The 25,760-nt window shown below is 40.3% G+C and overlaps 2 protein-coding genes and 1 long non-coding RNA gene across 6 annotated transcripts in view; 2 read left to right on the forward strand and 1 right to left on the reverse strand.

Annotated features, from left to right (window-relative positions):
* The window catches only part of zmym4.1 (zinc finger MYM-type containing 4, tandem duplicate 1), a 30,455-nt gene extending 7,912 nt beyond the window's left edge, over positions 1–22,543 (reverse strand). Inside the window, exons 1-20 of one of the 4 annotated variants that reach the window (XM_081612356.1) lie at positions 22,145–22,512; positions 21,144–21,285; positions 20,938–21,032; positions 15,755–15,887; positions 15,212–15,688; positions 14,134–14,253; positions 13,806–13,882; positions 13,556–13,702; positions 11,332–11,564; positions 10,075–10,264; positions 9,797–10,000; positions 8,842–8,992; positions 8,125–8,240; positions 7,886–8,053; positions 7,144–7,294; positions 5,874–6,046; positions 5,655–5,799; positions 4,525–4,620; positions 4,408–4,439; positions 4,122–4,284 (exon numbers count right to left, since the gene is read on the reverse strand). In XM_081612356.1, the coding sequence (XP_081468482.1) occupies positions 4,122–4,284; positions 4,408–4,439; positions 4,525–4,620; positions 5,655–5,799; positions 5,874–6,046; positions 7,144–7,294; positions 7,886–8,053; positions 8,125–8,240; positions 8,842–8,992; positions 9,797–10,000; positions 10,075–10,264; positions 11,332–11,564; positions 13,556–13,702; positions 13,806–13,882; positions 14,134–14,253; positions 15,212–15,688; positions 15,755–15,887; positions 20,938–21,032; positions 21,144–21,285; positions 22,145–22,411 (3,280 nt within the window). In that variant the 5' untranslated portion in view covers positions 22,412–22,512. Of the gene's footprint in view, positions 1–4,121; positions 4,285–4,407; positions 4,440–4,524; positions 4,621–5,654; positions 5,800–5,873; positions 6,047–7,143; positions 7,295–7,885; positions 8,054–8,124; positions 8,241–8,841; positions 8,993–9,796; positions 10,001–10,074; positions 10,265–11,331; positions 11,565–13,555; positions 13,703–13,805; positions 13,883–14,133; positions 14,254–15,211; positions 15,888–16,786; positions 17,019–19,369; positions 19,783–20,937; positions 21,033–21,143; positions 21,286–22,144 lie in introns of those variants that run through there. The other 3 variants (XM_081612355.1, XM_017307517.2, XM_081612357.1) reach the window with 3 other exon arrangements.
* LOC145553626 (E3 ubiquitin/ISG15 ligase TRIM25-like) lies at positions 1,410–3,596 on the forward strand. Its single transcript, XM_081612358.1, has one exon. The coding sequence runs from the start codon at positions 1,490–1,492 to the stop codon at positions 3,185–3,187; it is 1,698 nt and encodes a 565-aa protein (XP_081468484.1). The 5' UTR covers positions 1,410–1,489; the 3' UTR covers positions 3,188–3,596.
* On the forward strand, positions 21,191–21,703 carry LOC145553628 (uncharacterized). The gene is made up of 2 exons (XR_014089686.1): positions 21,191–21,313; positions 21,581–21,703. It is a non-coding gene; the product is annotated as an uncharacterized LOC145553628 (long non-coding RNA).
* Positions 22,544–25,760: the final 3,217 nt, after the last annotated feature.

The raw sequence follows: 25,760 nt of genomic DNA on the forward strand, positions 1-25,760 counted from the left end.
TTCTGCATTTACACAATCAGAACATTTAAATTTTTTAAATGCATTTTGTTTTCAGCCTCACTCACCCGAACCCTGACCTGCAGCCCACAGGCGGCTCTAGACAGAGGCCAACAAAAGTGGCTCTTTGACTCACTGACAGATTAAATGATAAAATATTCCACTAGTTTTTGTTTCTTTCTTCAATTTCTCTCTAGGCTGCAATTTATTCACACATATGTACATTTATTATTATTGATACTTTAATTAAAGATGAATTGTACAAGTTTATGTATGTATCAAACAAATTAGTCCTGATATCACTAAAGTCCTTAGACTGTAAAAGGTCGTGACCCTTGTTCTAGGACTTGGCAGGGAGACACTTGAGCTTAAATGTCTTCACTCAATATTTCTACAGTGGTGTTGTGATGCATCTGATCAGTCAGATCAGATACAGAGTCTGATCTGATTTAAAGTTTCATTTTTACGTGGTTTGACTTTTTTAAACCTACTCAACACAAATTAATGTCATTCAGCTGAGAGGATGGAGAGAAAGAAGAGAAGATGAATCAGGACAGAGGGGAAGGAAACAGGTTGGTCTGATATCAGTGAGGGAACAGCTACTTCATCCCAAGCAATAATTTTTAAACATTATTCTTAAGGTCTGTAACTTTTACAACTAATGTATATAAAGCTTTTTTGACCATTTGACTTAGTGGAGACGCCAAAGACGAGGGGTGAAGGAGAGACATGAGGTCACTGATGGTTTCTGTTGTAGAGGAGACAAGTGATGACATCAGGGAGGCAACAAAAACCTAAATACCATCATGGCTTGAATTTAATTACTATATCTTATGAGTGCATGAATTAAAGAGAGCTTTATGTTCACATTAAACCTGGGGGAAGATGACATGTTCGCATACACCTGAGAAAGAATGTAGTTGTGCATAAAACCCAGAAGAACTGGTCAGATGTTGAACCTTGAATTAAATGGTTCTCTGAAAACTAAATGCAGAAATAGACAGTCTCATGTTTGGCAGTAGAGCTACTAAATGCTGTTTGGTTGAACTTTTACAGCTCTATAAAAAGACTGATTACAAACCGATATGAACACGATGCAAACATTGGACTCTCTGCAGTCTGTTGTCATTATAGAGCAGTTAGGAAACAGGGGGCATATTTTCCCTGAACCACCAAACATCTAGTTTCTCCAGCAAGAACGATTCTTTCATTGCATTTCCTGAAGCTGTGCTAACATGTTAGCAACCTGAGTTTAGTGGCTCAGGCAGTTATTGTGAACAGAAAACTGTTGTGAAGATGATTCAGCTTAAAATATGATTGCTCCTCTTCCTGGCCTCAAACACCGAGTCTGGGCGGAACCAGCAGCTGCAGAAGATGGAAGCTGATTGGCTGCAGCCTCTCTGCCCTGACATGTGATTGGTGGATCACAACTCCAGCTTGTTTCTGTTCTCAGGAAACGAAACTAACACAGTCAGTGTGACAGAGAGCAGAAATGGAGCAGCAGGCAGTTCAGCTGGATCGAGAGACTTTCTCCTGTTCCATCTGTCTGGATCTACTGAAGGATCCGGTGGCGACTCCCTGTGGACACAGCTACTGCATGAAGTGTATTAAACACTTCTGGGATGAAGGTGAGAAAAAGGAAAACTACCACTGTCCTCAGTGCAGGAAAACCTTCTCACCAAGGCCTGACCTGCAGAAGAACACCATGCTAGCAGCTTTAGTGGAGCAGCTGAAGAAGACTGGACTCCAAGCTGCTCCCGCTGACCTCCACTATGCTGGACCTGAAGATGTGGCCTGTGATTTCTGCACTGGGAGGAAACTGAAAGCCATCAAGTCTTGTTTAGTCTGTATGGCCTCTTACTGTGAGAAACACCTTCAGCCTCATTATGATGTGGCTCCTTTAAAGAAACACAAGCTGGTGGAGCCGTCCAAGAACCTCCAGGAGAACATCTGCTCCAAGCATGACAGGTTGTTGGAGATCTTCTGCCGCACTGATCAGAAGTGTATCTGTTATCTCTGCACTATGGATGAACATAAAGGCCATGACACAGTGTCAGCTGCAGCAGAAAGAGCTGAGAGGCAGAGAGAGCTGGAGGAGAGAGAGCTGGAGGAGAGACGAGGAAACATCCAGCAGAGAATCCAGGACAGAGAGAAAGATGTGAAGCTGCTTCATCAGGAGGTGGAGGCCATCAATCACTCTGCTGATAAAACAGTGGAGGACAGTGAGAAGATCTTCACTGAGCTGATCCGTCTCCTCCAGAAAAGAAGCTCTGAGGTGAAGCAGCAGATCAGATCCCAGCAGGAAACTGAAGTGAGTCGAGTCAAAGATGTTCAGGAGAAGCTGGAGCAGGAGATCAGTGAGCTGAAGAGGAAAGACGCTGAGCTGGAGCAGCTCTCACACACAGAGGATCACAACCAGTTTCTCCTCAACTACCCCTCACTGCCAGCACTCAGCGAGTCGACACCCTCATCCAGCATCAACATCCGTCCTCTGAGACACTTTGAGGACGTGACAGCAGCTGTGTCAGAGCTCAGAGACAAACTACAGGACGTCCTGAGAGACTCATGGACAAACATCTCACTGTTGGTCACTGAGGTGGATGTTCTACTGTCAGAACCAGAACCAGGACCAGAACCAAAGAGCAGAGATACATTCTTAAGATATTCACATGAAATCACACTGGATCCAAACACAGCAAACATAAAGCTGGTACTATCAGAGGGGAACAGGAAGGTAACAGAAATGGATAAAAATCAGTCTTATTCTAGTCATCCAGACAGATTCACTGTTTACCGTCAGGTTCTGAGTGGAGAGAGTCTGACTGGACGTCGTTACTGGGAGGTGGAGTGGAAAGGGGGAGTTGGTGTATCAGTCGCATACAAGAGTATCAGCAGAGCAGGCAGAGGGTTGGAATGTGGTTTTGGGAATAATGATAAGTCGTGGGCATTAGAGTGTTTTCAAAACAATTATGAATTTAGTCACAACGACATCTGTACCTCCATCTCAGGTCCAGCTTCCTCCAGAGTTGGAGTGTACCTGGACCACAGAGCAGGTATTCTGTCCTTCTACAGCGTCTCTGAATCCATGACTCTGATCCACAGAGTCCAGACCAGATTCACTGAACCGATACTGGCTGGAGTTTGTATTTATTATACTGGATCCTCAGCAGAGTTCTGTAAACCCAGATAGATTTCCTCTCGTCTCTCAGGTTGTTGATCAGGTTTCTGGTGTCTCTGCTGTTCTGATCTTTATTTTTCCGGTTTAGTTCTTTGTGTTACAGGAGCCATAAAGGAAATCACTGCTGATGGTTTCTTTCATTCTGATGACAGAAATATTTCATGAAAATCAAAACTTCTCTGGACTCTAGTTTTCCTTTAAATGTTTTTTATCCATGTATTTCGATGTTTTATTTGTTGCTAAATTAGTTAAAATCAAAGTGATCTGAACTTGATTCTGTTTTCTATATTGTGATACAAAAAACATGAAACATAAAATAAGAACCGATGCCGTTTTCTTCTCATATTTTTAGCTTTAGATCAGAAAAACAATGTCTGTTGTTCATCTCTTTGGACTTCTTCAATAAAGAAACTTGATTACAGAGAAATGTTGACAGTTTTCTAATCATTATTGTGATTAATTGTATGTTTGGTCGTCTATTGTGCAGAAACTTTTCTTCCAGAGTCTCTTATTAGCTGCTGAGGAAGATCAGATGTTTGGTTTCGCCTTCATCCATCAACAACTCTCTGCATCCACCACCACAGGTCGCAGAAATGAAGAGGAGGTTAAAGCTCCTCCAGTCAACATTTTGAGAATTGAGCTTTAAAACAGTGAGAAAGGTTGGAGACGTGACATAAAACCAGTGGTGCAAAAAGTGGGTCTGTACTGTATGTAACGCTTAGAGGCACAAAAACGATGTGGGGACATTTTTTTCTAGTTGACATTTTCTGTATTTAATCAGAATCGGTGAGATTCTGGCTAAAAAGCTTCCCAGGCTTTTATGATTTCATTTTATTCTCTGTATAATGTAATTTTTATTGTGCAGCTTTGTGGTTTTGTCTGTGAAAGCTGCTTTCTGAACAAACGTTGCATTCTAAACGTGCGGGGATGAATCGACTGTCGGTACCGGTCTGTGCCTCCACGCTGGCCGTCTGCGTTTTGCAGGAAACTCCTTTGTTCTGCACCAGAGGTTTGCACAGCAGCGCTTTGTTCTTCAGTAACTTCGGCGCAGGAGGAGGAAGAGGAGAAGAAGGAGGGTGGATCTTCGCTGTGTCTGTTTGGACGCTGATCTGCGAGACAAAAACACCAGAACTCAAAACGGCTCCGACAACCAGCGAGTGAAGAAATAAAATTCAATTATTTCCATTTTCTGTCACTTATTAATCCGTTTGGGTTCTTTTTCACTGACTTACATTTCCAGAGTTCTTGGTTTTTGACCTGGTGCCTGTTGAGACAAAAAGAGAAACTTTAGACGTGAAACAAAGAACCGGGTCAGACGGATAAGTCAGAGTTTAGTCTGGGTTCTGTACTGAGGTGCGTGGATTTGTCTGCCGATTTGGATCTCCCCGCCGGCTGGTCTGCGAGCGACATGACGCTGGCGATGACGGGCGTGGCCTCGCCTGCAGCTGCAGAACCAGAACACAAACAACCGGTCCAAACAGATGCCTGACCCAAACAGACCAGCAGATGTTTCATAAAATGCAGTGAACAAAGTTTCACTGGACGCTTCAGTCGCTTCTCAACAAGATTCACAGACGTGAAACTCTGCGGGTTTTCATTTTGGTCGGTTTTCTAATGTTTGAACTGAATATGTTGTTATTTATGTCCATCAAAAACTCGAGTTGACTCCACAGATGGATGATAGAAAGTTTGACGTCTAGGAGTCACTTCCAAGAAATTAAATTAATCTTGCAAAGAACATACAAAATTACGATAATAAAACTTTATGAGAATTTAACAAAATAATCCGCCTTTGGTTCATCTCCAGAAAAACTTTAAACCTTCTCAGTCTGAGAAGGAATAAATAGATTTATTTATTAATAAATCAATTCATTGATGAATAATTTATTTATAAATTTCTCAGAATGCTGAAAAATCCAAGAGCCAAATTACTTCCTGAATACATTTTCTTGATCTATAAACAATCATTTACATAAACCTGTAATAAAATATGTTACATTTTATTTCAGTTTTTAATCATTTCATGTTTCCTGTGCTGTAATTCATCATAGCAATATGTTGATAATATTAAAATTATAGATACATTTATTACATAAATCTAGGCCTGAAATTATTAAGCAAATAACGATTAACCGATTATTGAAATAACCGTCAACTAATTTAGTAATCGATTCATCACCTATTACAACAAGAAAAATACTTGGAGCAGTAATAAAGCTATATATATATATATATATATATATATATATATATATATATATATATATATATATACACAAATGCTGTTAATGTTTCCTTATTTTAACGAGAATTTTATTATTTGCATCTTTTAATGCATTTCTAGTATAAAAAGGATCAAGAAAAACTGGCATTTTTTATCTGATTAAGCAACAAAATAATGAATGACTAATTGTTTAATATTTTTTAACAACATTTTCATGCTCAGTAAATGTGGAATAAAGGTAAAAGTGGTTTGGACCTTTGCTGACTTCGCCCTGGGCCGCCGCCCTATCGCAGCAGAACTTGAGCAGACAGCTGATGCCACAGAAATGTTTGACCTCCCCAAGCAGCGGCAGGCTCTGCTTCAGCTTCCCTTTACGCCCGCAGCTGTCGCACTTTGCTACCTGCAGGGGGCGCAGTTACAGCATCGTCACTGAAAGCAAACGGAGGCTTCGGCGCGCGGATCGCGGCGGCTTACGTGGCAGAACAGCATGGTGTATTTGGAGCGGCACTCCTCGGAGCAGAACTCCTCGATGGAGCCGCCGTACTGGGCCGTCACCAGCTTCTTGGACACGCAGTGGCAGTAGACGCAGGACTGGCAGTGCTTCCCCCAGTTCTTACTCAGCTCGTGTCTGAAGAGGAGCTTACAGCCTGGAAACGGGAACAGAACGCGGTTCTGCATCAAAATAATACAATTTCTGAACAGTTTCTGGTTCAAATATCCAAGTGCGCTTTAACTAAGACAAAACTAACTTAGAAGAAACATCTCAGCAGAAATACGAGCTCGTTTAACATTTCCCTAACGTTGATCTCACTGCTCGTTCCAATGGAGCATTATTTCACTTCCAACATGAGAAAAATGTCTCAATATAATCTGCCAGTGGAAGTAGACATTTTTAAAATCAACATTAAGGATTTATTGACTAATACGGTCATTGCTGAAAAGTACATTTGGTAAAATGTTGTGGTTTTTGCAGTGTAGTGTTGGTAGAGTGTCATTCACTGCAAAAAACGAAATATTTCTGGTGCAAATATCTCAGTACACTTGAAATAAGACAAAACCAAGTTATGAGAAACTTTTCAGCTTGTTTAAAGTCACTAATTCTCGAATGTGGATAAAAATTGCTACTTTCAGACTGTTTCACTAATAATATGGAAAAACTCGTTAGTGAAACGTTTATGAAAATTCAGTAATTGACTGAAAACAAGCTCCTGTATTGTGCTGAAAAGTTACAATTCATTTGTCAAAGTTTTAATTGGGAGATGAACTGATGTGAAAATATGGGTTGATATTAAAACTCGATCGATATTATCTACGTACATTTCTCCAACATTTCCCACAATGTGTAAAAATCCACTTCGCTGCTGATATTCTTCAAGCTCCTCTGCTCAAGTTAAACATCCCACAATCCTGTTCTGCATCACCATCACATGACCAAACAGGAATCAGGCAACCAAACCCCTCAGGACCAAAATAAAAAAAATTACGAAATTTCCCTTTGCACATTTTTAAAATGAGTCAGCATTCAGTCAGGAAGTAAAAAACCTGAATTTAAATGAGAAAAAATGTTAAAGTTCAGATTATAAAGTGACAAGTTACATGATTTAAACTAAAATGAGTCAAACTAAATGGTTGTATTGCTGCGTTGTTGTACATTCGAAACTAGAAAGAGGATAAAAGCCCTGATATTTTTCCAACATTTTGTTTTCTGCGCATTTCCCCATGTCGGTGGAGCCGCTGCGCTCACCGTCGCTGCAGAAGTAGCAGTCCTTGTTGTTGATCCTCTTGGCCTCTCTGGTGATCTTTTCGATCTTGCAGTATTCACACAGACTCATCACGGCGTTGGCCTTCTTGTACTCCATCGAACAGTCGGAACCGCACAGGAAAATGATTTTATCCTGGAGAAACATGGGAACAATCACTCCGGAGGGAGAAAACCCGACTCTGGGATCATTTATCCGTTTGGATCAGGGGGTCCAGAGTGCATCTTAAAATAATACAAATGTGGCCTGTAGATGCAGATGGACACTTTAATTTGTAAGTTTCTTACAATAGGAAATGCAAAGTATTTGTCTTTTGATAGCCAAGCTGTGCCAAAAGGTGAAACCATGAATATTCATAGACTTTTACTGAAATGATTGATTAAACTTGGCTAAATAGAATTTGAAAGAAAGCGGCCCGGATCATGTTCAGTCGAGTCGAAACGAAACTCAAAACTAGATGCTTTTCTTTCAATACAGCAAACATGCTAAAATCTACCATGGAGTATTAGGTCACTGGAAAATTTCCAGCAAAAAAAATAAAAAAATATCTAATTTTGAGTCATCTCTGAAATTTTCTACAAAAAACTTGAAAATTTCTGAGTTTCAAGGAGAAATGTAATCTCAATTAACGACTTTTTGGTGGAAACTTTCAACTTTTTAATGTAAAAAAAATACAAAATTCGTCATCAAAGGTTTAGTAAAGCGTGGCGTCTCGTTTCCTGCTACCTTCATCTGGATGAGCTCCGGTTTGGAGGTGACCACCTGGCTGCACTGGAAGCAGTTGAGCTTCAGCGCGTCGACCAGCTGCGTCGGCGTGGCGGTCTGGGTCTGGGCCGACCCCACCGGCAGCTTGGTGAAAACGTTCAGCTGCGGCTGGCTCTTCTTGAACTTCTCCTGTGGAACAGAAACAATGTTAGGGTTTCGCCTGCAGAGCGAATGAAGCGGCTGCGTCGCGGCGTCTCTACCTGGAACGTCATGACGCACGGCATGCTGCAGAAGTTCCTGATGGAGGTGTCCGACATGGCCAGGTGGTACGAAGGAACCGTGTTCTTCCCACAGTTGTCACAGTTTAACCGAGCTCCTGCAGAGGAACGTTCGAACCGAAACGTTACTAAAATATAAAAGTTCAGTCACAAAAGAAGCTGATGGAATATTAGGAACGTTGTGATCTCTGTTCAGTCCATCCACTCCATCTATAAAACTGTTTGTCTCACGTGTTTCCAGCTGCTTCACACTTGATGATAATGGAAGAACTAACATGTCAAACTATTGCAACATTGAACAAAATAAGAACTAAATGTATAAAAAAAAGTGGAGGTACAAATAGTTTGCTTCGTGTTCTTGCAATTGGCAGAAATTTAAATATCGTTTATCCATTTCTGTGTTGGTTTCGTCTTTTTTTTACTTGTTTATGTAAAGATTAAAAATTACCTAAATAAATAAACTGTCTCGTTAACGTAAATCAGCTGCTTTTCAATCTCAACTGATCATAAAATATCTCAGCAGAAAGAAACATCAGAGTGTAAGGAAACGGAAACATTCACCATCTACAGGAATAACATCCAGTTTGGGAGAATCCCAGAATATTGACGTTTTAACGTCACAGAGAATCAAAGATAACTCTGCAGAGTTTTCATCTCCCTGCTTTGACGTCCAGCGGAAGGAAACGTGTGCAGCCACACCTGAAGAGCTGACGCTCTGGACCTTAAACGCCATCAGGCAGCTGTTGCTGCAGAACATGTTGACCGACTCGTCGCTGTTTTTGTTGCTGAACATCTGGGGGAGCATGTGAGGCGCGCGGCACATGGTGCACGGCAGAATCACCTTCGTTTTCTGGCAACAAACGAAAAGCAGTCAAGTTTATTTCAGCACTGAGGCAGTTCTTGGTGCTTTACATCATGAAAACGTCAAACATCAAACATCACCGTCAACCAGAGTAAGAAAAATCCAATTAAGTGTCATCATTAAAATCGATACACATCAAATTTGTTGATCAGTTCGTCTAGTGCCTCAGAAGTTTTAGTGCTAAAATTTCTGGGAAAAAAATCTTATCAAGTGTTTTGGGTGTAGATCTTAGAGAAAATATCCAAGTACTCTTAAAATAAGACAAAAAACTAACTTATGATCAACTTTTCAGCAAGATATCAGATCTTATTTCAAGTAAATACATCCTTATAGATTTTAAAAAGTACTAGTTTCACTAAGATTATTTCACCAGCTACACATTTTTCCCATGTTGGAAGTAAATAACATGACAGTGAAAATAGTTTTTTATCAACATTAAGAATTATTAAGAAATGTACTTGTAAGTTAGTTTTGTCTAAGTGTAATAACTAGAAACCAGACTAAAAATACTTAGTAAGATTTTGTGTTTTTGCAGCGTAGGAACTAGTTTCAGGTCAACAATTTGTTAATATTGATAAAACACCAGTTCTACTGGGAAAAATGTCAAGTTATAAGTGAAATCATCTGTGAACCTAGAACCGTTTTTTGATCAATTATTTACTTAACCAGTCTCCTATTTCTTGCTGAAAAGTTACTTGCAAGTTAATATTTTATTTGTAGTGAAGTGTCTGCAGTAGGAAGTGGAGTGAAACTCGTGTCGGCGGGTCAGGCAGCGGCGAGGCGTTCAGGTACCTCCTTGTATTTGGCCAGGCAGTCCATGTTGCAGAGCGTCTTGCTGCTGTCCTCCAGCTTCAGCATGACGGGTTTGCTCTGGCAGAACGAGCCGCAGCTGGCGCAGCCCGCCATCGTCAGGTTGTTGACGGTGCGGAAGCGGTTGAAGCACGCGTCGCTGCACATCTTGTGGACGGTGCCGCGCAGGATCACCTCGTGTTTGCTCTGCGGAGAGAGCAGAAAAATGTAGCTTCACAGCGGCGAGCCGGTAGAACCGGGTTCTGGTCCGCTGAACTCACGGTGCTGAATCTGGAGCACATGCTGCAGAGCGACTGCGTCTGCGGCGCTTTGCACGGCGCGGCGGCGGCGCGGATGCTCTGCGTGTGTTTCTTGTAGTTGAAGGAAGTGACGCAGTTCTGGCTGCAGAACTCCTTCATGGCGCCGTTGGCGTCTGGAGCCAGAACCGCATCCTGGGTCCGGAGGATCGACCTGGAGGAGAGCAGCGCAGCCGCGTCTCAGAGCCGATCGAGACCCGATTGGCTCAGAGGGCGGCGTGGCGATAAAACCACCTTATTCACTAAAAACAGATTTGGAAAATCTGGATTTTTCCCCTCCTGGTGTTTCCAGTGTCAGCGGCCCACGGCGGCCATCTTGTTTAAAGCTTCTGTTTAACTGACTTTTAATTCAAGTCACGTCTGTGACAGAATATCAGGACCAGGCCAAGATTTTTTTCACTTTCAGTTACGAGAATCAAATTTGGACTTAAAGTTCATAATTATTACATTCTGTGATAAAAATAAAAGTGATGCCAACTGTTTATTACAACTTTTTAGGTCATTTTAGCCCCACAAACAAACAGTGCTCTTGATAAACATTCCCGTTTATAAAATGTCTCTTTAGGACACAAGTCATAAAAATGTGATTTCTGTCACTAAACATCATTTAATCATATTTTCAAATCTTTTGATACATTTTAACTGAATTAACAGTGGAGCAAAATATTAAAACCAACAATCCCAACAATATGGATAGTTTTAGTTTTTTAGTTAATGGGAATTTATTGTGACAGTGGTGAATCAATATCTTGTGAGAAATTTATCGCGATAAATCGATAAATGATTTGATAATCATAATATTACAAGAAAATAATGCTGGAACAAAATCGTCATTTTAGGGAAACTTCAACATGAAAAATAACATTTAAATCAGAAATGTTCTGAAGTTATACTTTGTTGTAAGTTTTACAGATAATCTAAATATTTCATCTTTTAGCACATTAGCATGAAATTATCATCAGCTGCAGAACTTTGAAACAATTGAGCAAACTAAGAAAACTGATTTTTGCTTTTTTCATTAAAACAACTTAATTTTAATACCTTTTCTGGCAACATTGGCATCTTTATTCTAATATTATGACTATTCTCATATTTTGGTCCTAATATTCCATCATATAATCCACAGATTGAGATAAAAAGCACTTTCTGAAATATTTTCTGTCGTTTGTAGCTCCTCTCTTTAGAAAAGTGAGGATCAGGTTTTTGGCAGCGTGTCGTTACTTTTGGCAGAAGACGCAGGACTTGGTGGCTCCTTTGGAGGAGGGCAGCGACGCGGAGAGGCAGGAGGTGGAGCAGAAGAGCGCCGGCGAACCCTTCCTCTGGAACGCCGTCTGTCCTTTCATCAGGTTCTTCCTGCAGTTGGAGCAGGACATGTGGACGGAGGACGGGTTGACGCACGGCAGCGTTTCTCCGGACGGAGACACGGAGAAGACCGAGCCGATCCGCAGGTCGTCCTGTCGACAAGAGGAACCGGAGACGACGTCACAAACACCAGACGCCATCTTCCTTCTCAGCAGCTGGGCTGCGATGGCAACCGAATTATTGGTTTTGGATCAAAGCAGCAGCAAAATGCATAAGTAGCAGACAGAGTATGAACGTTTTTATTTTTTCCGTTTTCTCTGACTGTCTTCTTAAATCCATGATTAGCTGGTGAATTATGTTATTTTTCTAGATTATTTGAGAGAAAGATTACATAACTGCATTGGGCTTTTTCCTTTTCCTGTATTATTATTTTTTATAAGATCTTTGATCTGTATTTTAATCGTGCCAAACAAAAAAAAACACTAGAGTATTGGGGTCATTGCAGCCAAAGCAATAATAATGAATCCACAAAGAAGGAAATAAATTTTCTCCAAAAATGTTATTTAAAAAAACCCCAATAGAAAAAGCTGAATATTCTCACAGTGAAAAGACCTAATAAGAAAATGTTCCATGATTAAAGGAACATTTAAATCATGGAACATTTAATAAATATTGTTATTTTTAACAATAAAAACCAAGATATTTTCTGAAATATCTGCATCCTGTCTGGTTCCGATCCTGGAAACAGAACGGATATTTTCTGCATCTCCTAAATTTGCCACTTCAGTCAAACAATAATAATAATTTTGTTCTAATATTGCAAATGTATGCCTCTAGTCATGGAAAATTATAATTTTCAGAGAATTACCAGATTTTTTTCCTATAAATATGAAATTAATCTAGAAATATTTACGTTTTATGTTGGAAATTTGTTCCATGCAATATTTATCTAAGATGGCCCAAATACTCAGTCATATGCTCCATTTTTGTTTTTATTTTTTTCAAATTTAGATTTATGTTTTTAAAATTCACAAAGCAGAAAGTCAACATCGATTTAGTTTTATCTGGATAAATGTTTCTCTGAAGGATTTTACTGAAGATTTTTTCACTGACTTGAAAAGAACAAACATCTGTTAATGTTTTTAAATCACGGTGTTAAGGTCGGATTAGTTCAGTGACTTTGACTAGGCCTGCAGGATTTCAGAACATCTTCCAACAGCTGGGACATCAGCCTATTTTCTTCTCCTTCTCATAAGGGGCCTCCATCACTCTGTGACCTTTAACCTCAACTCCGAGTCAAACGTCTCTACGAATAGACTGCAACCATTCTTCTTTAGCATAAATAGTTAAAAGATACATATTTTTTAAGCCGTCTAGCCTCCAGGTTCTGAATCCCAGTTCAGTATTGAGGGTTTTTTCCAGGTAAAAATTTGACTTCCTGTGTTTTAGCCCAGTGAAGTGCAGACCGTCCTCAGACCCAGAGGAGTCCAAGTCCTGCAGAGCAGCAGCTTTTCCCAGCTGCAGCAGAGCCCTGATAACGAGCTGCTCGTTGGATTCAGGTGCTGCAGCTGGCATGCATCCAGCAGCTGCAGCATCCCAGCTGCTGTACTGCAGCTGGGATGCATCCAGCAGCTGCAGCACAGCAGCTTTCACACATGACAGCTGCGGTGCTGCAGCAGGCGAATGCCACCCAAAGCCGACTTTTTCACGGCGATCTGAACAGTCCGATCATTTCAAGCGATAAAGTCTGATCTGTTCTGCTTCCATATGTGGAACTAAATTGTATCTGATTGTTTTAAAAGGAGATGCTTTTCCGTTGACCATAAAATTGAGCAATTTGACATTTTTAAAATAAATTTCCTTAACTGAAACGCCAATTCTAAAAAACAAACAAACAAAAACAAAAAAACTCAGACTTTATATCAGCTTCCTTCATCTGCTTCTGATCTGGAGACGATACTTTCAGCTCGTTACTGAATAACTTTAAAATCCATCCATCATGGCGGCCATCTTTACAGCCACAGAGCGCTGCTGCGTTCTTCTCCTGCACATGCGGGTCTCAAACCGTTTACACTGAAGTCTGATTGTGGTTTGGTTTAATTAGTTTTGTTTTTTCTTTGGATGAACTCACGCGTGAACTCACCTTGGCGGGTTCGTCCTTCACGCTGGCCGTAGACGTGGAGGAAATCAGCGCCTGTTCGTATTCCTCGTCCACCGGCTCGTCCTTCACTTTGGCCAGAGGCGGCGAAGGAGACGACTTCCTGTTTTCGGTCTCTGTCTGCCCCTCCAGCTTCAGGGAAAAAAAACAAAAAACACTCAGACTTCAACGACGACCAGAAGGAAGAAAGAGTTAGCTTTGAAAAAAAAATATTTTTGTCCGAAGAGCGACTTACAGAGTCTGATCTGGGGAAGGACAACTTCACCACTTTCATCCCGTTGACCACGGCAGCAGGCGAGGAGCTGTCTCTGCCTGGACACAGGAGGACAAAAACGGGTCCAGTACGAGAGAAATTTTAAAATAACATTTTAAGAGCTCAAACTAACTTGTTGATTAATTTTTGGTGTTTGAAGATTTCATTTTTGGACGAAGGTTTTTTGTTTTTAAAGCTGAATTATGGTTCCAGACCCATAAAGACAAACACTGAGCCGTTTGGTCTTTGCTACATCAGATCCGTTCCTCGCAGCCGAAGCGGCGCTGCTCGCTGCCGTCGGCTCGCCTACCTGTGCTTCCCGCTGACGGAGACGGAGACGAGCTCGACTGCATCAAATCTGAAGCTGACGGTTTCACGTCGGCTCCCTCCTCCTCTTCCTCAGCGGAGTTTCCGTCTTCCAGTGTGGAAACTTCGAGGGGAAATAAAAACAAAGACATTAATCCACCGCCTCAAACCTGAAAAGTGTAACAAATGTTGCAGTTTTGGCCCCAAATCAAACCGAGTCCATTAATGCCCTGCGCTGTAGCCCACATCTTGCTTTTGGAGCGTTCACATTCAGACCGAACCAGAGTTCACTTCAACCGAAGGTTTGTAGGCGGAGCGAAGTCTGCTTTTTGATTACGAATTCACGCCTCCCCGACCGGACCGTTTAGGAAAACGGATCGAAGCCGTGATGCCTTCACGCCTTCGTGCTGCTCGTTCAGTCACATCACTGCTGCTCTGCATGTTGACCGTTTACATCCAGTTTTTCTCAGGGCGTGTTTAGGGCTGGAACACATCTCACCATATAAACGTTTCATATCAGTCGATATCAATAATTATTGAATAGTTTTTGTTCTAAATATCTGAAATACTGCCAAATCGAGATGCAGCCTTTCCTGTTTTACCCTCAGTTTCCTCCAGAGATGGAAAAAAATCTGAATCTGTTGCTGTGCAAGTTGCTCAGCAGGTTGTTGCTTGGTAACCAGAGTTGAGGAACTTGAAACTGCTTGTTGCTCAGCAGCTTGTTGCTAGGTAACCAAAGAGAGAGAGGCTTAGTTGATGCCACCATCCTAGCTTAGATAGCCACACAAGATGGTGCTCTGCCTACATCTCCCAGAATGCTGTGCGGTTCTGGATCGGAGTTTGGTGAAATTGTTGAACATTTTATTAGTCGCATTTTCAACTGATATTGATAGCATATCTATTACGATGTTTATTGTTATTGATTGTTTTTACATTGACCACATAATTGCACAATTAGACATTTTCTTAATGGAAACACAGCAATTTCTCAAAAATTCCCATTTTTTGATAAAGTTTTGATGCATGGTGAGGTTTTTTTTTTTGGCCATATCAAGATTGAATGGAAAAACTATGCTGCGTACCTGTGTTTGTGTTTGTAGGCGAGCGGTCCTGCTCCTCATCCTCCTCCTTCATCAGAGCTTCCTGCTCCATCTGGTCCACCGTCCCGATGTCCATCATCTCGTCAAGGTCGTCGGCTGCAGACGCGCTCAGCTTAGCAGCAAACGACGATTTCTCCTCTGATGTCCTGCTGTCCTCTTCCTCCGCCTCCATCCTGCTCTCTTCCTCCTCCATGTTCTCCTCTTCTTCCTCCTTCCTGTTCTCCTCCTCTTCCTCTTTTTTGTTCTCCTGTTCCTCCTCTTCCTCCTTCCTGTTCTCCTCTTCCTCCTCCATTTCATAGTTTGTCTGTTTTTCGTCCTCTTTCAGATCAGTCTTGGTGTCCATCTCGCTGACGTCTGCTCCCTCCATCGTCTTGTCCTCTTTCTCCTCCGGTTTTTCTTCGCTTTCCTCTGATTCGTCAACATAAACCATTTTCAGCACATCGCGAGGAGAAACGGCCTCTGAAGAAGATTCATCGTTTTTAAGTTCGTCATTTTTGGCTTCCTGACTTTCTGTCTCGTTCTCACCGCCGCTGCTGTCCTCTTTGTGCTCGGACACAACGGGCGAAGCTTCGCCAACAGACTTCTGATCTCCTGCATCCTTTGACGTTCCTGGTTCTGATACGGCGTCTGTGGAGTCACTGTCTGTTTCCTGTGTCGCCTGAGAAGAGAAACAGTTGTTTAGATAACAACAACATGACACTTGTTCTTACTTAAGGTTATGAAACTTTGAGAATCTATTAAACAGTATCTCAGCGTTGCTGAATCTTATTTTTTATAAAATATTTAACCATTTATACTCACCTTTTTTGATGCCTCAAATCTGAATTCAATTATGTTTAGTCAGAAATGTCGACTCAAGAGTAAATATTATCTTATGCTCACTCATCTATCCACACGTCAGTAATAAAAAATATTAATTTACATAATCTTTGCATATAAAATGTTTTATAGCTGGGGTTTTTTTTTTTAACTTGTGGTCATAAAACAACTAATCGTATTCATGAATCAAAAATCGCCAATGGCCAGGCAACTCTCGCGATGTCTCCCTCTTTGATTACAACACAACTTTACCACGTAGCTAGTATCAATAAGCTAAAGGTAACGTGGATGGACAAAACATTTAGAGACTGTGTAGCAGATAAAATAAACAAAAGCATAAATTACATCGTGTTGATTTGTCTGAGTTTTTATTTTCCTTTTTCATTTTTGCAATCTCGCGATATTTGTTAGCGTTTTGCTGCAGCGGCTGCAGGGTCAGCTTGAGCATGATTGCTTTGTTTTTCTCTCTCTGAAATGCACATTTTTTGCTTCATCCATGATCGCTAAACATCTAAACCGCTCAATAGAAAGCAGAACCTGTGGCTAACCGACCGCCTGCTAAGCCAAGCTAGCCTTTCTGTTTATCCCCGTTGTCCGGTTAGCTACCAGTATCTCCGCTCTTTGGTCTCAATAAACCGTTTCTGACCCCTCAGACTCGCTCCTTCCCCTGCTGGGCGTATCTGGGCCCGCTATGAAGAGCTTGTTCCAGCCTAAGGCAGCGTGCAGACTGTAGCTTACCGCGCCGCTGACCTGGACCTGATAGCTGGCCTGCTGCTCGGCTCCGTCTCCAGCTTCCGCCATGTTTGCACCAGAAACTGTCTGAGATGGAGCGTTTTCTCCTCCGGTCGGTTGTAAATCTGGAAAACTACTTCACATTTATTCCAACTACACGGCTTTTTTGCAGAATGCCTTTTTTGATTCTTCTTGGCGTTTATTGTCGGTTGGTAACGCTGTGGAATTACACATTACCGCCCCCAAGCGGTAGCAAATAAAATCAGCGTGTTCGTGACGTCACGGCAGGTTATTAAATCGAATCACTTGAGTTATGGTGAATTCACAAACGTTTTATCCACGTTCACAACAAATAATAAATAATGTAGTAAACACATACGCCCGCGACTATATATATATATATATATATATATATATATATATATATATAAACGGTGTTGTACATAGAAGTAAATTTTATTGGAGAGTTCAAATTGAAGACTAACAAATGAACATTTTGCATAAAAGATATCCAGGGAGCTGTGTTATTGCCAAATGTACAGTGACTCCCGCACTTAAAAATACAAATAAAGCTTAGAAACAACTTTATGTTTATGTTTTTTTTGTTGTTGTTGAAAGCATCAAGCCCCAATTTTTTTATATTTATATATATATATATATATATATATATATATATATATATATATATATATATATATATATATATTTATATATATATATATTTTTTAAAATTTTTTTTATCTGGATCTGCAGATTGTTCTTTTCAATAACATCTCTGTTGTTTCCATTTTTATTCTGACTTTTTTTAAATGCACAAATCCACAAGCACATTTTGTAGATTTGTTATTCTACTCAGTTGCACATCCCTTTGGATCAGAGTATATTTTTAATAACTGCGCATTATTTTATGTTGAAATTTTGTCCTTCCTGTACAGTTTTATTTTTTATTCTGTTTTTATTCGTTTACCTTTGTGTAAACCTGCATGCTTTGTTTCCCTGTCACTTTGCTGTGTTTACACTTTAATTTTCCCACTGAGACAATAAAAAGCAGGATATTTCTAATTACTTAATAATTATACATTTTGACAGTTTTTCTAAGTGTGTTATGTGCACAACTTCCATATCATAACAGCACTGTATAAAATAATTGTAACGTTGTAAGCAATAATTATACGCAACAAAACCTGAATTGAAAATGGGGTGTTATTGTTTTAGTTAAATATTTATTAAGTAATGAAAGGAGCTTCTGCAAAGAAAGTGATTCCTGCAGGTTTCATTGAAATCATGCAATATTAGTTTACTTAGAAAAACTTAAAATCTGAGCTACATGATCTAATAATTGAGGAATTCACATGGCAGATGATAAATGCATTAATAAAATAATCAGAGAGGCTTTCCAAAATAAAATGAAATAATACACAGAAAAAAATAAATAAATATGCAAAAACTAAAAAAAAACTCAAATTAAAATCAAAGAAACACATTTTCAGATCCTATAAAATATCTTTAATAAAGAACAGTTTTTTTTGGAAGACTAAATGCTATTTTTGACCAGAGCCAACAACTGAAAACATCATCAGCAAATAAGATCTGGAAACAAATAACTGAAGCAAACAGTTTCCTAAAGTTAATGATCAAATGCTGCATTAGAAAAATGTAATTTTCTAATTATCACATTTCAGTATAACTGACACCTTAAATCTCACAACAAACAATAAAGCAAAGTATTTATTCTCATGTGTGAAGAAAGAAAGAGAGGGAGAGAGAGAGAGAGAGAGACAGAGGTAGGAAGGAAGGAAGGAAGGAAGGAAGGAAGGAAGGAAGGAAGGAAGGAAGGAAGGAAGGAAGGAAGGAAGGAAGGAAGGAAGGAAGGAAGGAAGGAAGGAAGGAAGGAAGGAAGGAAGGAAGGAAGGAAGGAAGGTAGGTAGGTAGGAACATATTCTTGATGTTTTTTAACACATATTTTCGCATACTAACTTAGGTACCTACTCCAGACTCCCCCTGGTGGTATGGAGGACTTCTACTTTCTATGAAGGACTTCCATTTTGTTTAGCAGCTTTGCAGCGTTTTAAGCTTGTTTTTGCAGCATTTCATTTGTTGTATTTGTTTTCTGATTTAAACCTCTTCCTGTTGCATTTATTTATTTATTTTTGTTTGTTTTGTAGTTTGCAGCGCTTCTCGCCGTTTGAACCCGTTGCACACCCTACTATGGCCTACATGAAACATCCTCACCACATTTTCTACACTCAGGTGGATCTCGCCTCCTGAATTCTGGCTCCAATCAAAATGAGCTGTTTTAAGGTTCTGCCACTTTTATGCAAATAAGCTGCTGCTGGCCACGCCCCCCAACTCAATGTTTTCATCTCGCCTTCTACTCGTGCAAATGGCTGCAAAGAGATACGCAAGACAACGACACATTTTTAACCCAGAAGCAGACGAAATGGAGCCTCCTTCACAACCAGCAGGCAACCAGGAGCCGTTTCTGAATGGCAACTAACGGTAAAACGTTATTTGTGAGACACATCAGCCTATTGTTAGCGTTAGCTTGTGCTATAAATGTTCACTCCGAACGCGTTATGCTGTACTTACATCTCCGTCATCGTCGAATTTGAAGCGAATAGTGGGAACGGAACCTTTCTTCAGTCTTAGTCTTAATGCAAATCCTGCCTTATACTGTCGGTAGTTTTCAAAGCTGTCTGTGGTGAAGTGATTTGCGCAAACTACAATCTTCTTCGGCAGTGTGCCTGGGGACGGGACTTTTCCGTCAAAGATGAAGCGGAGCCACTTAGTTCTGTTCGCCTCGGCTGGGAGGACGTGCATGGAGGCATGTTGTTCAAAGCAGTCAACAACAAAACACCTGTCTTTTCCACCAGGCATTGTACAGCGGTAAAAACAGCTGAACTCTCCTTCTTTACCTCAACTTAAACGAGAACTACCGCCACCTCGTGGCCCGGAGTCAGACTGAACCACAACGGTGTGAAAAAGTTTGTCCCTTTCTGATTTAAAATTCAGTCAGAGGACACAATTAAACACAAAATGTTGTTTTTAGATGAAGATGTTTATTACTAAGGGGTAAATATCCAAACATGGCCGAGTGTGAAAAAGTGATCGCCTCCTCTCTGTTAAAAACATAAGTAGGTTGTAACACCCGAGTTCACCATCTCCAGCCACACACAGACCTGATTACTGCCACATAACACTGTTGCAATAAGGAATTAAGCAATTAATCGCATAATAAATTAAAGTGAACTCCAGGATTTCCTTTCTGGTGATTATTTTTGAAGGGCAATTTTGTTTACGGAGATTTCATAAACCATTTTTTATGGTTTTGGTTGTATGTGGTTTTTATTTCTGTTTTTCAGTTTTGTTTTGAATTATTTTGAACATTTACAATATCTTTCAGTTTTAGTGTCAATTGTCTTTTAGAAATTTAAAGTGTATTGGTCTTTGAGAAGAAAAACTCATGCATTGTTATCAACATGATGTTACATTTTATTTCTGATTTTGGTTGTATATGGTTTTTTGTTGTCATATTTTATTTTGTATATTTAAAATATCCTCCAGTTTAAGTGCTTCTAGCGTTTTCTGCTTCATTTATTTATTATTTGTGTCCATTTGTGTGTTTTAGAGTTCCCATCATTCATGTGTTTGCAGCTAGTTTTGATATTTGTGCACATCGCAGAACAGCAAAACACAGTAAAGAAAAAATGCTGCAACCACAGAAAACAAGACTTCCTTTTTGTGGCATTTAATACTTAATATTGATTTTGCTATTGGTGATATTTTCCCTTTAGTTTCTATTTCTAAATGCTGTGATTGCAGCATTTTGTTTTTAGGATTTGCTTTTTTCTGTTAGTGTGTTTTGTAGTTTGCGTCGTTCATGTGTTTCTTCCACATTTGCTCCTGTAGGCCCCCATGGTTGCTAGGTGAGGGTTAGTGCCTGCCGATTGTAATAGCTGTATCGGGATGTTTTGGAAAGAGCTTGATTTCCAGACACCAAAATGCAGTAAATTGTTGCCAGAAAATGGCAAAATGGTTTTGGGTGTTTTTGTTTTGTTTTTCTTGTTTGGTGATTGGTTTGAAACTCAAAAAGTTCATTTTGCCAAACTGTGCAATAGTTTGGCAAAATTCAAAATCTGTAAGAAAACCAAACAAACCGGGTCTGACGACGGCCGAGCTCGAACCGAAAGCTGCCAGCGACTCATGACGTCACAGTAGGGGTCCCGAGGAATCAACAACACATTCTGGGCTCCTGGAAACGTACCAGCAAAATAAAATATGAAAAGACAGTTTATTAAATAACATCTGATCACCTGCCTTCCCGTCGGAATAAACTGAAAATGTAGCCGTTCTAATTATTTACCTTTATTCTGAAGTTTTGGAGGTTTTGATGTTCTCGGTGTTTTCAGAACAACAGTTTGCTTCTGAATGGACACAGGCGGCTCGTCGACACCATGACCTTTCACCTCTGGGTCAGTATCAGCTGCCAGGGTCTCTAGAGGAACCTGGGAGAGCAGTAGAGCATGAACACAGGTGTGTTTACTGAGCTTCACACACATGTACAGCTGCTAACGAATGATAATTCAGCAGTGTTAATAACTGATAACAGCCAGACTTCAGATATCAAACATCATGCTCCAAACCATAATTATAATTAACACAAAATTATCAGCTGTTTTTTTTTTTAGTTGCAAATAAACTTTTCAAATGTGTGGCATGGTTTTTTTTTATTTATTTCGTGTTAAATAAAATCCAGTGAAATGAATGACAGACTTTCTCTCATCTGTTGTTTTTCTTCAGATCAGAGGACGATATTTTGCTTTCCTGGATCTTTCAGCCTACTTCATGCTGTCATGCTGGTGCTGTTTCAGATGTTTTGATTCTAGAGATCTGGCAGGGATTAAAGTTGATTACTTTTTAACACAGGATGAGTTTGGTTTAGTTTTCTGCCCTCATAAATGAACATTAGTTTCAAAAAAGTAGGAAAGAGGAAAAAGCATAAGAGGGCAATGCGTCACATCGGTAATACGTCATATGCAACCCAGCATTACCTTGTTGCACCGATCGCATCTTTCTCTGTCCCGATATTGAAAAAAATCTAGATCTGGTATTGTGACAGTGTGTCTGATCCATTAGGGCAGATCTATTTAGTCTAATTCTGTGCTATGAGCGACATCATGCTTTATTATTTATGCTTCATTATATATAGAAATTGTTTTTGTTTGTTTTTATTTTCTGATTTACAAAATTAAACTTTACGAGCTCTGTTCCTAAAACAGTTCTGTCAGATTTACTTCCCTGACGTGTTTTGTACATTATACATGACTTTTCTAATAAAAAAAAAGTGAAAAAAGTAAAATTGACCAGTGAGAAGGATGGGACAGCGTGGTCCTTCAGGTGCAGCTGTCCTCTTTTATTCTCCCCCTTCCCGATGTAATCATCATCCGTGAAGTGAGCGCTGCAGACGCGGAGATGCTTCATCGCGGCTGGCGGCGTGTTGACATCCATCCTCAGCACCGACAGCCACAACATGCGGAGGTTGAGGTCCGCCAGCGGAATGCGGTGGAACCTGTACGGCGACCAGGAGTACGCCCTGTTGGCGCAGCCAGGGAAAGCACAGCAGCAAACCATATTCGGTGGAGAAGAACTGGTCCCAGTCTGGACCCAGTTGAAACCGGAACCTGACCCCAGTCCTGGCAGACCTACATTATCCGGCTCAATTCTACTTTTGGTAGCGGCAGGAAGCGTTATTCCGCGTTCCATTCGACCCGGAAGACTTAGCTCAGCGTGTCTGTCCGCCATATTGTGAGTGGCAGGCCATACAGTTAGAAACGGTTTTCTGAATTAAAAAAGGACAGTTCGCTGCGGGCAGTGGCTGGATATTTATTAAACGGTGCTAAAAAATAAATTATATAAAATGTTGCAACCAGTAATGCTTACATTTAGTGCTTAACAGCTATGATAACATGATTACCTGTTTGACTGTTTTGTCTTTTCAGATATTATTTGAAGAGTGCTATTTGATTATCATCATTACATTAAATTCTCTTTATAAAACAAATGTTTATCTGTGATAACACACTAAAACATTATGTAATGAACAAATCATAACAAATACTGATCATATAAAGATGATGCATAAAACAAATACTAAAATAAAAATACTTCACTTTTTTAGAAAGTAATTCGTTGAAATAATTTTTGAGCGTTTTATTAAATAAACAATGTGACTGTATTAATCAAGTATTGCTTTTAAACTGTTTTGTCATTTGTTTTGAACTTGTGTATAATTAGTTTTACTTTTGTGTAACCAGGTTGTTGTGTGTTGCTGGAGCAACCTGCGTTTCAAATGCAAATAAGGTCTGGATCTCCATGGGGTTTTACCTGGTTAAATAACAAAATTTATTTAAAAAGAAGCTACATGTTCTTAAAATATTCTTGGTATAATTAGTGTTCTTATAACACTGATTATAAATATTAGTGTTAGTATAAAATTTGTGTTATTACTGTTGGTAATTAGTTTAATATTGTTTAATGTCAATAATAAAAATCGCCCCACATTTAAAACAGCAGCTGATTCCTCTGTGTTTTTGTTATTTTCTGAAAGTATGACTATAAACTTGAATGTTTTTTTTTATTCAAGTTTTTCATTCTCCACACATCTTTAAAGGTTCATTTAAATATGTGACCACAGGAGTAAATGATAACTGATATTATTAGTTGAGTATCTAGTTCAGAAATCTCATAATATTGTTCACTTCTCTGATGACGTTTCAGAACAGAAACAACCTTTATTGTTAAGCAAAGGGGAAATTAAGGTACAACAGAAAAATTGATATGAAGGTTCACACAAACAAGTTCTTAAAATGTTAAAAACAATATATAAAAAACAAGATTAACACTAATACTAATGATAATAACAATATACAGTATAAGACTAACATACAGTGGTGCAACTTTGTACTTTCTGGTGTGTATTGCAGCGTGACTCTGTTATATAACACACCATAGACAGCTGCCAAATGCAGAAAATAGAGACTAGAAATAATTTTTACGCCGTTGTTTGGCGCCCCCTCTAGGGCAGCGCCCACATAGCATATCGAGCTTATATCCACTTTTCGCGCCACTGACGGTTATTAGAAATATTTATCCAATGGTTTTTACACCATAAAGAATAAAATAATCCCTCCATTTAACCTCTGACGTCTGATGATAAAACTCTTCTGCTCAGACTCTTGGTAGGGTCAGAGGTCAAGGTCCACAAACTGGTTGGAGCACTCTAGTCAGCTCAAGGTAGAAATGAATATTTTCTAGGAGTTGTTGGTGAGGGTGTGCTGCAGCTTCAGAGCTGTAATCCTGCAGTCCAGTTCATCCATGAAGCCTTCATCCACGGATTCCCGGTCCGCCTCCTCCGGTTTGCCCTCGCTGGGCAGAAAGACGTGGAGCTGAGCTCGACCTGCAGGCCCGGTGGCGGCAGCGGGCCGCCGGCCGCAGCCCAGGAAACACGGCTTCCCCACCACAAACAGAGTCTCTCCCTGGCAGGAAGAGGAGTTGCAGCGCCGGAAGTCCCCCTGCATCTCCCCGCTCACATCTGGGTTGTGTGAGTGCCGCCTCACCGGAGCGGGCCGGGCGGCAGGCCGGATGGCCCGGGAGAAGTGGATGTAGGCCGGTCGGCCGCAGCTCTGGAGCTGCTGGTTCTGCTGCTGGTCGCAGTTGCTGCAGGGCAGCAGGGTGGAGGGTTTGCTGAAGGGTGGAGGAGGTGGAGGCTGCATCTGTAAACAGCTGGAGAGACGAGACCCAGAACATCCGTCCAACTGGAGGTCCTGACCCGGGGAGAGGAGGGACGGCTCACTCAGGCTGGAGACACAAAAACATGGAATCCACTCTGAGTTTGACAAAGATTGATAACCTGAAGCATCTAAACACATTTTGATGAACGGAACCTGGACACTGTGCAGCTCTGGACTACGGAAGCCCCTAGGTGCCATAGGACATGTATTTAAAATAAGTAAAATTGATTAAAATTTACAAAGAACAATTTAATATAAAAGTTTTTTATTTCTTCAATGCACCAAAATGTACACATATTTTATATTTTGAACCATCTGATTATTAAGAAGTATTACAAATACTGTTTTATTCTTCTTGGATTCCTATTTTTTATTTTGGAGAAATAAATTGCTGGAAATGAGACAAACGTATCCAGGTTTGCTAATATACGGTACTTTAGCATGGTCTTTCTCCAAAACCGTCTAGTAAAAATGATTAAATATTTATTCTGGGTATAGTATAAATATGTGAAAGTAATAAGTAGGTTTATTATTTTCGCCTGAAAGGCCAAATACTGCTCTACTACTGTAATGCACCATGTATGCGCGAAGCTAATCTTTAAGTGGAGCTAACGTCGGCTAGCTTAACCGCAGTACTTGACCCCCGTGGTGCATTAGAGTGTCACTCGGGTTTCTCTCAATTAAAGGTGCGGATCAGTTTTCCCCCACTGAGAAATACGGGTCACCGGTACCTGACCCGTCCGGCGGCGGCGGGACCGGTTGACATAAAGCCGTCAAACTGGGACACAGCCAGGAGGAAACAATCGGAGTGTAATTTCAGCCAGCCTGGGATCTGACAGGTGCTTTTAGTAGAAATGAAAAGTGATGCAAGCAGGAGCGTGGAGGTGATCATCACATCCAAACAGATCACATTGGACCCTGTTCTGCACTTTCAGAACCGTTTTTAGCTAATTAAAGACTCGACAAGAAACTTAGGAGAGAAATATGTCGTGGGAAGCTGCGGTCAGCAAAAAATAATTCAATAAACTAATTAAACATCAATTTTGTGATGGAAATGCCATTTAATTTCTGTGATTTGTTCAAATTTAGTGCCTGAAATATAAAAACTCAGTTGATTAACATTTAAATGTTGTACACATAATTTAAAGGAGATCGTCAACGTTTTTCAGATACGCCAGGTGAAAACAAGT

The sequence above is a fragment of the Poecilia reticulata genome, chromosome 11 (assembly GCF_904066995.2).
Source record: "Poecilia reticulata chromosome 11, P_reticulata-male-v2, whole genome shotgun sequence".
NCBI lineage: Eukaryota > Metazoa > Chordata > Actinopteri > Cyprinodontiformes > Poeciliidae > Poecilia > Poecilia reticulata.